We start from the raw sequence: 15,008 nt of genomic DNA on the forward strand, positions 1-15,008 counted from the left end.
CTCGAAAACTAACCTTGTGATGGCGCGCGTGCATGCGGTGACCGTGAAGCAGCTGCAGACCACGACCCAGCCCCACCCGCCGTCAGGGGGCTTCGGGAAGGTTGTCTTGCTCATCGTTTCGGTGAGTCTGTGCCTCCTCCACTGTCCACCTGCAAAGCGTGGGCGCGTGGGGCGAGTGTGCGTGCGATTGCAGAAGGTGCACGGCTTTGAACACAGCACCGCCGCTCAGTGACACGGTCAACTGCTTACAGGGAAAAGCGGTTAACCATTGGAGTCTCAAGTCAGCAAAAATGTATCACGGTGCGTGTTGTTGCTGTATAGATCGCCGCTGCCCTTTGCACAGACCTGAATGAGGGTGTGTTAGACTTGTTAACACGGTACCCGCTGTTGTTGATCATTTACGGGGCGGGGGGGGGGGAGCCCCGATTATCGAGCTGTGTTGGAAATGCAAAGTTAAAAAGGAAACATAACCTTAAATTTTGATTTAAAGCTTTCGTGACTGCAGGGATTCATATTCTTGGTTCTTTTGATAAAGTCACCACGTAGAAGGGAAACAATAAAATAATAAAAAATATAAAACGATCAAATTCTCACGACGTTTCGACTGCAACACAAGCAATCATCATCAGGTGTGAAAACCACAGCAGGACTTTACCGAAAGAACCAAGAATATAAAGATAACTTTGGTTGAGTTTTGTGAATGACAACACTGCGTGAAGTAGTATGTTATCATTACTGTGGGATATTTTGTATTCAGAATTTAAATGTAAGTCATTCAATGGATATGGCTTCATGAGGGTCGTTTAACTTATGACAGTTGGCAACATTGCTGAACACATTTTTTTATCCTCCAGAAATGTTAAACGACAAATCTAGAGCACAGTGAGAGGAGAGTGAGTGTTGGAAGGTTATGGGACAGTTTGATTTGTGTCTAATGAGATTTCCAGCAGTTGAGCAACCTTGAAGATTAACCCCAAAATCGTTGTCATTCCAAATCAGCAGGTTTTTTTTCATCCTGCAAGGGCTGCTGAAAGGGCTTCCACGAGATGGGAGTTCTATAGAGTTTCTACAGATGGTGTTTTTTGGCCTTCTCTTCCATACCGGCCAAACGTGAGGTGGGATTACCCACACTTTACCCCACCGATCGACTCATTGTGGGATGCCAATTTTCAACCATTTGTGTCGGAAAATCGAACTGATGACCTCTCGATTGCAGGTCCAGTTTGCGACAGCAGCAGTCTCATAGGTGAGTGTTTACTGTGCCACAATGCTGGCAACCAAATTGTATTCAGGGCCACGTGCAGCTACAGTGAAAACTTCGTGGGACCTCCCTTGCCAGTATAAAAATATAGGAATAGGTTTTACCCTTTCTGGCAATAAAGCAGTTGTGTTAAGTAAGATGTTTAAACACGAAACTGAAACATTTTGCAAGGAATCATGTCTGCATTAACCACAATACTTGTGAACATGCAAACAAAGAACATGCTCTGGTAGTATATGCATTATAGTATACGCATTAAAAACTGTCAGTTAAATTTGACCCTGGCCTCTCTTCGTAGGCTATCTGCATTATTATTGACTCCTGATGAGGTGTGGGTAACATCAGCCTTGATAAAAAAAAAAGCCCAGACTTCTTAGCATGTAGGATCCTGGCTGCTATTGGCCCGAGTGATAATAATTCTCACATCAAAAGCCTGTATGGGATAAGTATATTTGTGCGTGTGATTTTTTCCAGCCACACTTTGTGTACGGGGAACAATAATATTGTGGTGTGTGTACATGCGCAACGGTCACAGTGACCCGGGTTTTATTTATGGATATGCATTAGAGACAAGCGGTAAACTGAACCTGGCCTGAGCCTCCCCTCGGTCGACTCAGCCTAAAATGAGTACCTGGTGCGGTGTGTAAAAATAGCTGCTAGGTAGACAAAGGCGGCCAGGCGTGGTGCTGGCCACCCACTTCCTCGTGTGCCGTATCGGCCTTCTTAAGTGCTCGCTAACAGCACTTGCCTCAAAAGGCTGATGAGGTTATATGGGGGATGTTTGTTTGTGAGATGATTCGTTTCAGAATTAAATACTGATTGTTGTTGATTGTTGTAAAACACAACATGCATCAATGGAACAGAAAGGCAAATTATGTGGCAAGTTTATCTGGCCTTCACAGCAACAAGGAGAAAATCTGAGCCAATTCAAATGTACAACAGTGTAGTAATACCAGCATAGATCTCTTGTGAACCGACATCAGACTTACATCAACAAGACAGGTGGACTGCTGATCTCTTCTAGAGGCCTGATGCTCCCGAATGATCAGATGCAGAGGTAGAAATTGTCAGAGAGAGTTTGTCGATTCCAAGAGCCGTTCGAGAACCTGTGGGAGACATGTAGTCAATGATAAACTGGTCAGCATTTCAGCTTGAAAATGTCAGCCATCAATATATCCACATAGATTCTTTAATACACATGCCTTTGGAAATCTACTACCGATGATTGGGCTTGTTTGCCCTCATTTCACCAAACTGGCCAGTGTGGGTTGATGAAGAGGGGTCCTGGAAGCGTTTTTGATACAGCTCGCCGCTGATGTTATCCACTGCTGAAAGTGAAACTCAGGCTGCTGAGTTCATGGCAAAGTGCTCAAATCACTGCTCCAACACTACACCAAATCACTAATATTCCATAGCTCATTAATCACAACCTGATTGGAAAAAGCCAACCAACTTTAATTTGAAAAAGGCAGTGGCTCGATAAATGAGCATGGGGTGACACTTTCCATAGTACTACCATCGTTGACTTCCAGCAAAGTGGTTCTAAAGTTATCGACCGAAGTGAGATGATGGGTTAAGTTGATCACCAATCAAAATGTTTACTTGCAGCCTTCCAATTGTTAGTGGAGTGCTCATCCTCAGTGCCAGAAAACTTTTTTTGATTCTTGTAATTTTGAAACATAATTGGATCTCTCGCAGCGTTCTGTTAGAGAATGCCACACAGAAGTGGACATCACAGAGCTACCTCTGATATTTCTGCAAGTGACCTCTGTTCCATATGAAAATTATGTTCATCACGTAACAGTCAATCCAATATTTTCATTCTCAAAGAGTTGGAAATCTGCCAAATAAAATGTAGAACCAAATGTATTGTGACGGTTTTATGTGTGTGCAGTCATTGGTGACTTGGGTTGAGACCACTAACTCACTACATCCGAGAATCCATATTAATCACAGTTGGTGGGCCTGTATTCAATACCCAAGATCTAAGTGGTACCAGTTCAGTGCTGGCCCCTCAATGTGCCAGGTAACCTGAATTACAGTGTTTTGCAATTGTTCATATTGGGTGCTTGCTGAAATGCAGGGCCTCTGCTTTTAAAGGTACAGCTTGTGTGTTTAGAATGCCTCGAGTGGAAAAGTGAACAGCAAGCGACTTTCTGTGTGAGATATTTTTGCTTTGATCGCTGTACAGTTATTTGTGCAGTTGTAACACATGCTAGCCAAAGGGCCTACACACCTACACATGGCAAATGCCAAACGCCAAAAGGTCATCGCTGAGAATGGGTGATAATTAATAGGCGGTGTTGAAAACAAAGTTATGCAACCGGTTTATGAAATATGATCGTGTTCTTGAAATACAGTGTATAATTGATGGATAGCTTGCCTAGTCGTGGCCTCTAGCCAATGGCGTGGTGCCATTCCTGCACATATCCTACCCATGTCTTGCCCAATCACATCCACAACGCTCGGCTGTTACATCTCTCTTAAAAATCCCCAGCGGCAATCCATCTCAGACACCTGTGGCGAACTATTTTATTTACCACAAAGCGACCTGGCCACACATGATAGCTCATCGAAGTGGCTTATATTATTACGTGTGGGAATTTGATAGAAGCAGCTAAATCATCTAAATGCACGTGACCACGATAGTGAGAGAGAACACGTGGACTCCAAATATACCAACAGACATTGTCAAGGTCTGGAACCGAAGGCAAGGGAGATAACATCTCTTCGCCACCCCTAAATCACACTGTGCAGTATATATAGCAATGAAGTCAATTGCATTACAAGTCCCATGATAACCTCAGCAAATGAATCATCCTCGCCACATTGAATAACAATTACCCTTTTCTCTTACACCAATCCACACAATACTGCTGTGTGTGCGTTGTCACAAAAAAAGGGTTCACATTCCCATGCTTTTTTCAGCATTGGCAATCGTCAACTACCATTACTGACCCTGATAGCCAGTGGCCAATATTTTACATCCTCATGGGGTGGTTGGGACTAATCTGTCACAAAAACAAATACTGTACGGTTGACTTCTTGCCCAAGTGGTATTCATTAAGTGGTATTGAGTTTAACACGTATAAGTGGTATTCATGTAACGGACCACAGGGGGAATGGTGGGGCTGAGATGACCCTGGGATTTCACCTCTCGTGGTTCACCGTGTGCGTTTCTCTCTGTTGCAGTGGTGGCGGCGAGGCCGAGAGCACCGCCGACGGGCACCGAACGCCACGTTTGCGGTGTTGCCATCCCAGCGTTCGCGAGTGGGTGCAGTGGTAAGCTCACCACAAACCACACACCACATCGTGAGCAAGAACAGCTGTGCTCACATGCAAAGTGTGCTCTTACCAGAAGCTGCTCCTTTGCCTTTCCCTTCCCCACCGGTGCAATGTAGGCATGCGTTGCTTATATGAAAACTGTGCTTGTACAAGGCGCGCTTAAATCCAGCTCCTGCTGTATTGCGCCTGCCATCAGCCACCCGTAAAATAGGGGTGCCGAGGTGCTGGGAAATGGCTTGTGCTCAAAAAAACATGTGGCAGTTGGACTCAGCGATGTGATTGATCAATTCAGTAGACAATGTGCCTCCGTTCGCGTCTCAACTCACCATTCTTCATCTTCCTCTGTGGTGCTATATGACGATCAATTGGGTGTTAAACTGGATGTTCTGGTTTCCATGGTAAGTTGTGAAGTCAAATATTTCTGGCAAATATGTTTCAAACCAGCCATTTGTCACCGGGGATGTTCCAAGTGTTGCCCATAAACATTTAGAACACATTGTTCAACCGAGGAAATACCTTTCTATCCTAAAGGTTTTGATATATAATGCACACTTTTTTAGGTAACTACGTATCCCTCCACGCATTGCTCAGTGACTGTAAACTTACTTTTAGCTTTGCTTATTAAACAGTGTAACTTTTACCAAACTATGTTGGCGAGATATTAACTACCTCGCTTGGTATGCAGGAGGTTGTGGGTTTGATCCCGACTCTGACGCCTGTATACACGTATTTGGAGTTTGCATGTACTCGTGGTCACGTGGATTCTTCTCCCGGTCCTCCAGTCATCCGGTCATTCCCTCCATATTTAGAATCCACGTGCATTTAGAGCAGTGGTTCTTAATCTGGGGTGCACACACCCCATGGGGGTGCGAGACATGGCCAGATTTTTTAAAAAAGGTAAATCATCACAACACAAATTAAGCACGGACACATAAGTACAACTAATTTGTTTCATCAAACCCTGTATATTTATTAACATACATTTTGTTTCAGGATTGAGAATGAAAGGGGTGCAAGTCTGTAGTAAAAGTTAAAAACCACTGATTTCGAGTTTTTGGCTGTGATACATTTCCACGTGATGATAAGGCACTTCGTTGAGCTCTCATTTGTGACAGGTCGCTTCTGATAAAGAACTACATAGCCCAGTGGGCCTTATCTGGTAAGATAAAAAAAAATGCTTCATAAAAAATAGTTTTAGTTTTAAATGCTTCATAAAAAATAGTTTTAGTTTCATTTAAGTAAAAAACAGACTTTTATTCTATAAGAGAAGCAGAATACCTTACCTTTTAATCATATAGCCATCTTGGCAGAATACAGACGAAGGTGTTTCCTGAAGACCATCCTGCTGAAACTTGAGGATCTTCCTGAAAGAAATGGAACACACTGAGTCAGCCTAGGGGAGACCAGGGACAGGATGAGATGCCACATGCCACCGATATTCATAGCATACTCTACCGTGATGTAGTAGAGTACACTAATCACGGCTCTATACTATTCTTGCGTATGGTAATATGTTCAGGACCTAAATTCCAATGTTGAGGTATCCTAGCCATGGGTGGCCTTTAGGAGAGAGTTGGTGTAGTTTTGATATTCCTCTGTTAAAGGAGCACAGATTCCAGTGGTTTACTACATGGCCCATAGTTTGGGTTGCATGGATACCATCACACTGTGATCACTATTGCCACCACACACAGACTCCTGGCTCAGCCCTACAGACTAGGTAAGTGCTGCATACATATGTAGTGGGTTCCAGGACACGGAGACGGCGAAGTAGAAGCAGCACTATTTATTTAAACCTTAACAAGGGTTACACTAGAAGGGGTAGCGGCCCGTTTACCCGTATAACTCAGGAACACACCCCAGGCTCTCTAGCCTAAGCTCTAGGCTCCCAGTTCCTCCGGGTAGGGCTCTAAGGGAGGCTATCAGATCTGGCCCTGGTTAGGCACAGATCCCGGCACCCCGCCGACCAGACTGGCCCTTAGAAGGACTCTGACTCTGGGGCTCTGGGGCCGCACCGCCGGCTTGCTGTGCCGGCCCTGAAAAGGGCAGCGGTCACAGGAGTTCCAGGGTCTCACCTAGCTGGCCTTCTTTCTTCACTGGTTGCTTCAGCCTCGGGCCCAACACTCTGCCCCGAGCTCCCTAGCTCCCCGCACTTTATACCCACAGGGGGTGGAGCCTTAGCGGACGTTGTTGTAGCCCCCAAGGTGTGGGTGAACCACACCTTCCCGTGCCATGTGTTTATTCCCCATAGCACCCCTACACATACATATATATTTGCATATACGCATACTCACATATGCAATGATCTGTCATTCACAACAAAGACTGTAGGCCTCCATTTGTTAGCTATGTTAAGCTGTAAGTGATGTTACAATGACAAAAACCTCCCATGTAGCTATGTAAGCTGTAAGTGTAAGTGATGTTACAATGACAAAGACCTCCCATGTACCTATGTAAGCTGTAAGTGTCGGTGATGTTACAATGACAAAGACCTCTCATGTAGCCTTTAACAGACTGGTGGGGCAAGTGCTGTTCATTGCACACCACGGACCAGGAGATCATAAGAATGGAGCACCACTAAACATCCAAGGGGCCAGAAATTGTTTGTGAACCTCATCCTGACCAAGAAGCTACACGTATTCCAACTGGACTCTGAGGTCACATGTGATGGCGTGAGTCTGAAAGACAAAATAAACCTCGCACTCAAGACTCAGATACTGCTAAGTGATACCAAACTGAAGCTTTACTCAGCAGAGCTGATGAAGTCCTTGGGCCTTTTCAAAACAGAGTGTCTCATACGTGGATAAACGTAGAATGCCTGAGTTTGAAATCATAGAAGTCAATCAGAAACCGCCATTGACCGGTTCAACATGTGAGCACCTGTTACTCATCCGGTTCACCATCCCAGTGGAGCCGAACGAGGTGGATAGCCAGGGAAATGGGCCCCTGACCATCAGCAGGTCATCAGTGCCTGTGAAGACGTGTTCAGTAGGCCAATGGAATCCATTCCAGGGGATGTCCATGTTGAACTCGATCCAAGCATTCCACCATATAGAATGTGCCCCGTGCAGCACGCCAATTGCCGTCAAGGCAGGGTGTAAAGGCATAGCTGGATAAGCACGAAGCAGATGGCCACATCACATCGTTGAAAGAGTTAACCGGCTGGATAAGCATGGTGATTGTGAAGAAGCCAGAAAAGCTGCGGATCTGCTGAGATCTGAAATTTTTGAACCAATCACCACGGAGATCTCATGACATCATCCCCAATACTCAAAGACGTCTTGTACGAAGCTACCTAAAGCACAGTGTTCACGCTTGTTGACGCACGTAAAGCATTCCTGAAATGCAAATGAGATGAAGAGACGCAAATGAAGCTGCACGACAACCTTCTGGACCCCCTAGGGCAGGAAGCGATGACTCCAAACTACCGTTTGGTGTCTCCGTGACACCAGGGGTGGTGTATCAGCGCAAGCGGCACGAGCTGTTGGCTGGGCTTAGCGGAGTTGAGCCAATACATCTATTAAACTATATATTTTTTTCGATTTAAAGCTTTCGTGACTGCAAGGATTCATCTTCTTTGGTTCTTTCGGTAAAGTCACGTAGAATGAGAAAAAAATAATAAATTGATAAAATAAAATAACGCAATAATATTCTCACGACGTTTTGGCCACAACACAAGCAGCCTTCATCAGGTGAAGGGGACGAGACTGTCTGGAGGACAGCGCTGGTAAGGCCCACTGAGCTATGTAGCTCTTTTTCAGAAGCGACCTGGTCACAAATGACAGCTCCACAAAGTGCCTTATCGTGTGGAAATGTCTAGCAGCCAAATACTCTAATCGCGTGATGCTGATTCTAAATGTGGAGGGGACAACTGGTGAACCCGAAGAAAAATCCACACGGCCATGAGGAAGATATCAGGCAAACTCCAAATATATACGTGTCACGGTCGGGATCGAACCCACGACCTCTTGTATAACAGGCAAAGTATTTAACATCTCGCCACCATGGGGCCAATAGCAGATGACATTCTCACCATTGGATGCAGGGATACGGACGATGAAGCAGAGTGTGACTACGATAATGAGCTTCAGAACGAGCTGCAATTCGCGGTGAAGAAAGTCAACTTTCCTGGACACATTCTGTCCTCATACGGCTTGAAAGCTGACCTGGACAATATCAGAGCTAGTGTGGAGATGCCAGAACCCATTTATGTGAAATTAGTGCAGCGATTTATTGAGTTCGTGAACTACATAGCCAAGTTCATGCCACACCTCTCAAGAGGTGCATGAAGGCTCCTGGACAAGGATGCAGTCTGCCATTGGCTTCCATAGCATGATAAAGCAGTGCAGGAAATTAAGCACCTGGTCACAGTTATGCCAGTGTTAAAGCACTACGACGTTACAAAGCCCGTCACAATAAAGAGCGACTCAAGCACAAGTGGCCTTGGATGCTGACTTATTGAAGAAGGACAGCCCATCGCTTTCCCATCGAGGGTGCTGACCCCAACTGAACAGAACTGTGCAAAGACTGAAAAGCAATGCCAACGTATAGTGTTAACCAGCCAGCAATTTGTCTACAAACCAGGCCCGGAGATGTACTTCAGCAACACATGCTCAGCAGAGCAACAGGAGCAGACGGGATGTCCAGAGACGTGTGTGAGCCACACACAATTTGCAGCACGCAGCGAGAGCGAAATGACGGCGCATTGATCAATCAGGCGGAGCACGTGAATGTCAAGAAACCGGCGGTTTTGCCAGATCGTGTGGCACACTGCAAGAGGTGAAGGTCTGCAAGCACTGAAGTCTGTTGTTCTGAATTTATGGCCAGGGGCAATAGATGAAACGCCTCATTATCAGAAAATATTGGTTCTTCAAAGAAAAATAAGCATACAGATTGGGATTCTGTACAAAAAATTATCATACCCAAGTCACTGCGGCCAGAGACGTGAGCACGTATATACTTGAGCCAGGTTGGAGAAGCATGCTAAAGGTGGGCACGTGACACCCTGTACTGGCCAAACACGCAAAGTGAGATCACAGACATTTCCAGAAACTGTTCTACCTGCATAAAGTATGCACATGTGCAGTGAATAGAAACCACGATGTCGCACGGGATACCAACACGGTTCTGGCAGATCGTCAGCATTGAGTCATTCAATGACACTGGCTGAGATTATCTGCCAACTGTCAACCACCACCACCACGGACTTCTGGGAAATGAAGTTGCTACTGGACTTGTCTGCCGGGACGACGGTTAAGCGGGGCAAGGCGCGGCGCAGTCCGAGTGCCGCGGCCAGCCGGAGCGAGTAAATCACAGACAATGGACCCTAAGTTGCGTGCCATGGAATGGGAGTTTGAGCACCGTCACCTCACCCCCACACCACCCGCAGGCAAATGGAACAGCTGAAACCGCGGTCGAGATAGTGAAGAACCTGAGAGCAAGAAAACTTAAAGTGAGGCTGAAGACCCATGGAAAGCCATCTTTCATTGGAAGAACGCGCCAACAGAAGGAATCCATAGCAACCTAGCAGAGCACCTGTCGTCTAGGGGGCTGAAGACATCGTTGCCAGTGGCTAACAAATTGCACGACCCCTGTTTGGTGTGGTACCAGGTGGTACCAGAGAAGCCACAACAGAGAAAGCAAACTGCCAAAGCAGCATACGATATATCTGCCATAGACCTGCTTGAGCTGAATATTGGTGCTCCCATCTGCACGAAGTCACCGCCCAGAGATAGAACAGGCCACTGGAAACTGGGTGGCTGTGTGAGGAGACCTGCACTGTGCTCGTACCTTGCGGATGTCGACGGAGCCCTCTACTGTCACGACCGGGTCGCTCTGCGCATGGCAGAGGGGCCAGCTATGCGGGACTTTTGTGAGCCAGGCCACGCGCACAGGGCCAGCGGAGGTGGCACGCAGGACCCGGGCCAAGCCGGGAGAGCGGAGGATTTTCAGCAGATGTGCCGCACAGCGGCAACCGCGAGGAAGCGAACACTCCGGTCAGCATCCCAGTGCCCAGTCTGCCAACCTGGAGAGATTCTGGCAGCCAGCCCATCAACGGCCGCACAAAGGTGTCCTGTTTATTCGCGCAGCGGACAACTTTCAGAGCCACCGGAGAGGCTTGATCTCTAAGAACTGATCACGTAGGATATCGTATGAAGGACATTTCATTGAGTGTTTAATTCGACTGTTTAGTTGGAATTGTTCTCGAAAAGTTGATTTGTCCTGAAATCGTTCGAAATGTTTGTTTAGTGACTGTTTGATCCGTTCTTTTAATTTAAATGGTTGTGTTCATTTGAAAAAGGGGAGATGTTTCAGGAAGTCATATCACATCATGGTATTATACGATTGTCATCGTCCATGAGATGTTTTTTGGTCAGATCACATAATTATAAACTTGTCGTTAACCCACCACCACCACCTGACAAAGCTAATTAGTAAGGTTTGTCACGTAAACAAAACATGCCAATTCGTTACTAGTTTAGCACACCGGTGTGTTGGAGAGTAAAGCCACAACATTTACAATTTCAGTACCATGACGTTTCGTCAGTAATTACAACCAGCCTTATCAGGCGACAGCCAGAGTTGTGGAGAAATCCTCCAGTTTGCGTCTTAAATAGAGGGATAAATGTGATGTCGTCACTTGCGAGCCAATCAGGTGCGAAGGCGAGATGGGGGGGGGGTTAATGTACGCATATAAATTACAATAGATATCCATTACCGGTTGGGTTATTCATAGGGCAATCAACATAAATTATGCATCCCCACCATACATGTAGATTCTGCGGTTTTTGGGCGAAAGAAATCACAATACTTGCTCACAATCATAACAGGTTGCTATAGCTTTCGTCGTGCTGCATGCCGTCATTGGCGCTCAACATTAAAGCTGAGACTTGAGTCTGGTGTTGTTAATCTCTCATGCATCTAGAAAACTGTTGGCGAGAATCTATTGAGGCTGGCTCGATAAACAAGGGGGCGGTGTGGACAGAACCACACCTGGCTACCCTTCGTCTCATACATCTAGAATCAGACTTGATTCTGGTGTCGTTAATATCTCATTCATCTAGAACACTGTTGGCGAGGATCTACTGAGGCCGGATTGATGAAGGGTAGCTAGTTGTGGCCAAAACCACATCTGTCTACCCTCCGTCCCACCGGTGCTGATTGTGGTGCACATGTACACGGGATATTCGTTTAAGCTGATGGAAGAGAAGCCCCAGGCCCAATTCAAATTTCCTCACCACTGATGTTGGATGTGGCCAAGAATTGAACTCAGGTTTCCCGGTTCTAAATGCAGTCCACTGACCACTACACTTCCACTACCTACAAAGTGATATTTACACACACATCAGTATTCAGGCCTGAAGTCCTGGCATCAGATTTTCATTACAGTGGTGTAAATGTGACCTCACTAAATAAAAGCCACTTACCTTCTATCTCTGCATGGATTTCAAATGTTTTACAATACTAAAAACTGAAGGTAATTGTTTTTAATCAAATTGAAAACTAAAAATATATATACAGCGGGCATTCTCACAGCCGTGACACTGTATCTATCACGTTAGGATTCCACTTCACTACGCCATTCGGTGTGGAAAGGCAACGGCAATAATGCTCCTACAAATACAGGCGCTGCGTGATGCCTCGTGTCTCTGACTCTGGATGCCGTCCAAGCAACATGCGTACACAATCCTAACACTCTTGACAGGAGCAGCAGCAGCAGGAGATAGGGCATCTTCACAATCAACACGGATCGTTGGCCCACACATCTGGGCAACGTTGTCTGTCCAACGGGTTCCAACCGCATGACGGATGCCAATGTTGCCCCAACGTTGGCATATTTGCTGGCTTTAGCACAAAAATAAAATAAAACCATCCCAATATAAGCTGCAGGGTGAGACGCTGCTTTGTAAGCACATGCCCGAAGCGCTATAACGCGAAGCTAAATGCTTCCGTGTGTTTAGAACTGTACATTATGTGCATGCAGTCCCAGGACCAAATCACCTGGCTCTCCTTTACACCTGCATCGTGCTCGGGACAGGCGATTGCCATGCTGTAGACTGCGGGGCAGCAGACGGCAATACAGCGAAGACACTTTCATGCTCTCGCATCTACACTCCCCGCCTTCGTTGACTAGAATGGTGAAGTATGGTCAAAATAATTGCCACGATCTGCACGGTGTGGAAAGGCCCTCATCCAGTAGTGGATGAGTGCACGTGTGTTAAATGTGTGTTTCGCACGTGTGTGTATTATATGATGTAATTAAGAGTGCAACATCTAATGCACAGCCGAAGGCAAGGTATGCATATGCCAGTCGTGACAAAGTGAAAGGCATTGCATTAACATGCAACATCATAGAAATATGAGAATATAGTGTAAGAGATTTCATAAAACAGACATTTCAGCTGAAATTGCTGCACTACAATAATGCCAAGAACACCATCAATAGGAACAGCAATTTGCACACACTCATTCTAACATTAACCAACAAATTGACATTACAGTACATATGTACGGGTGGAAAAAAAACACACAATATGACTGCGCACACACAGAATGTGTTCATACTCGCGGAGTCTACAGCATGCGTGTTGAGTGTTGTTAGCGAAACACGCGCGCGCGAATCACGTCCACGTGGGGTCACTTGGTTAGGCACAGGACAGGCGGGCGGGGGCAATCAATTTCCGCGAGCAATAACCGCGCAGAGTTACACGGGTCCAGTGTTCGATCGCACCCTAATCCACAAGCCTCCCTGCACCACACACGCCAACTCACTCACCATCGCGTACACCATCGGAGATGGTTGCACGGCAAAAGGCAGCCCTGCAAGCCGGGGAAGATGGTGAGACAAGTCACGGCACGACATTCGCTAGAGCCGGAAGAAATTGGTGCGGTTCGCTGGCTTGACCCCGACGCCACCACCACACACAACCACCACACACCACCACCACACCACCACCACCACACTACACACCACCACCACCACACAACGGCGCCGTTAGATAGACTGCCGGGCGGGTGCCGTCAGCAGCAAGCAAGCAGCCGTTTGAGTGAGCCAGCAGCCGTGACGGCCAAGGTTTTGACTTGCCCCAGTGGTTTGTGTTTGCTGCCTCTCGTCCTCCCCCTCTCTCCCTTCCTCCCTCGACTCCCCCTCCCATCGCACCACCGCTGGTACCAGCCCACAATCGTCCCGCCCCATGAATGAAAGCACCGAAACCCTCCCCGCCCTCTCTCTCTCTCTCTCCCCGTGTCAATTACCAGCGACAAATCCCGTGCCACGCCTGCAAGGGAGCCAATTCACTGCGTTATACAATCACCCGGTAAAGTCACGTAGAATGAGAATAAAATAATACAATGAAATTCTCACGACGTTTCGGCCACAACGCAAGCGGCCGTCTTCAGGTGAAAGGAACAGACCTGTCGGGACGACAGAGCTTCATTGAAGCTCTGTCAGAGCTGGCAGAGCTTCGTTGAAGCTCTGACAGCTCTCATTGAAGCTCTGTCGCCCCGACAGGTCTGTTCCTTTCACCTGAAGACGGCCGCTTGCGTTGTGGCCGAAACGTCGTGAGAATTTTATTGTGCTATTTTATTATTTTATTCTCATTCTACGTGACTTTACCGAAAGAACCAAAGAAGATGAATCCTTGCAGTCACGAAAGCTTTAAATCGAAATTGAATCACCCGATAATAAAGTCGCGCCCTGCGAGATCACACGTGCAGTGGTAGTACTACTACTACCTATGTGGTGGGCATTGTTAAAACGTCATTTGTTTACGTTTGGAATGATCCACATTCCCATCGTTGCAATTCTCGCCCGCGGTTCAGTTGAAAACACGTCGATTGATGCACCTGAATATAGACATCGATACGTATTTAAAACAATAACCGAACATCGGAATTATATTTGGAAAGTGCCATTGTTATCCGGTTCCTTTTTTATGTTATTTTAACGCATGGGAAGAAAACTAAATATCCTGAAATAATTCACACACGTAGAACACCCAAGAAAACAAAACTCTTGTTGACTGTCGATGATACTAGTTGTAATTATTGGCGAAATGTCGTACGCGAATTGTAAATGTTGTGGGTTTACTCTCCAACACACCGGTGTGCTATACTAGTAACGAATTGGCACGTTCTGTTTACGTGACAAACTTTACTAACTCGCCTTTCTCCCGTCCAAGGACGGGTGTATTGCAGTAAATCTGAAACTTGCAAGCAGAAAGCAGACCGCGACGTGATATTAATTACATCAATTCGTGTGCAATTTGTAAGGGCGCAGTGACACAGGCCTATTTCATTTGAAGGTTATGATCCCTTTGTTCATCATGACGTCCTTTTTACTTTGATGCCTCAATAGCGTTACGGAGATCGCGTGATGTGAGGGTTGTAAGTTGACGCTGAGGAGGAGGGTCACCCGCTAATTAATATTAATGGAGGGGTTTCTATTTGGAAGATGTCACCT

General features: G+C 46.3%; 1 protein-coding gene across 3 annotated transcripts in view; it reads right to left on the reverse strand.

Moving 5' to 3' along the window:
- The window catches only part of LOC116941460 (monocarboxylate transporter 12-like), a 52,402-nt gene that overhangs the window by 32,031 nt on the left and 5,363 nt on the right, over positions 1 to 15,008 (reverse strand). The window contains exons 2-6 of one of the 3 annotated variants that reach the window (XM_076066379.1): positions 13,323 to 13,366; positions 10,337 to 10,582; positions 5,830 to 5,910; positions 2,251 to 2,367; positions 14 to 149 (exon numbers count right to left, since the gene is read on the reverse strand). In XM_076066379.1, coding sequence (XP_075922494.1) covers positions 14 to 114 — 101 coding nt within the window. In that variant the 5' untranslated portion in view covers positions 115 to 149; positions 2,251 to 2,367; positions 5,830 to 5,910; positions 10,337 to 10,582; positions 13,323 to 13,366. The other 2 variants (XM_076066380.1, XM_076066381.1) reach the window with 2 other exon arrangements.

The sequence above is a fragment of the Petromyzon marinus genome, chromosome 11, assembly GCF_048934315.1.
Source record: "Petromyzon marinus isolate PM22_M1 ecotype Great Lakes invasive population chromosome 11, UKy_Petmar_22M1.pri1.0, whole genome shotgun sequence".
Taxonomy (NCBI): domain Eukaryota; kingdom Metazoa; phylum Chordata; class Hyperoartia; order Petromyzontiformes; family Petromyzontidae; genus Petromyzon; species Petromyzon marinus.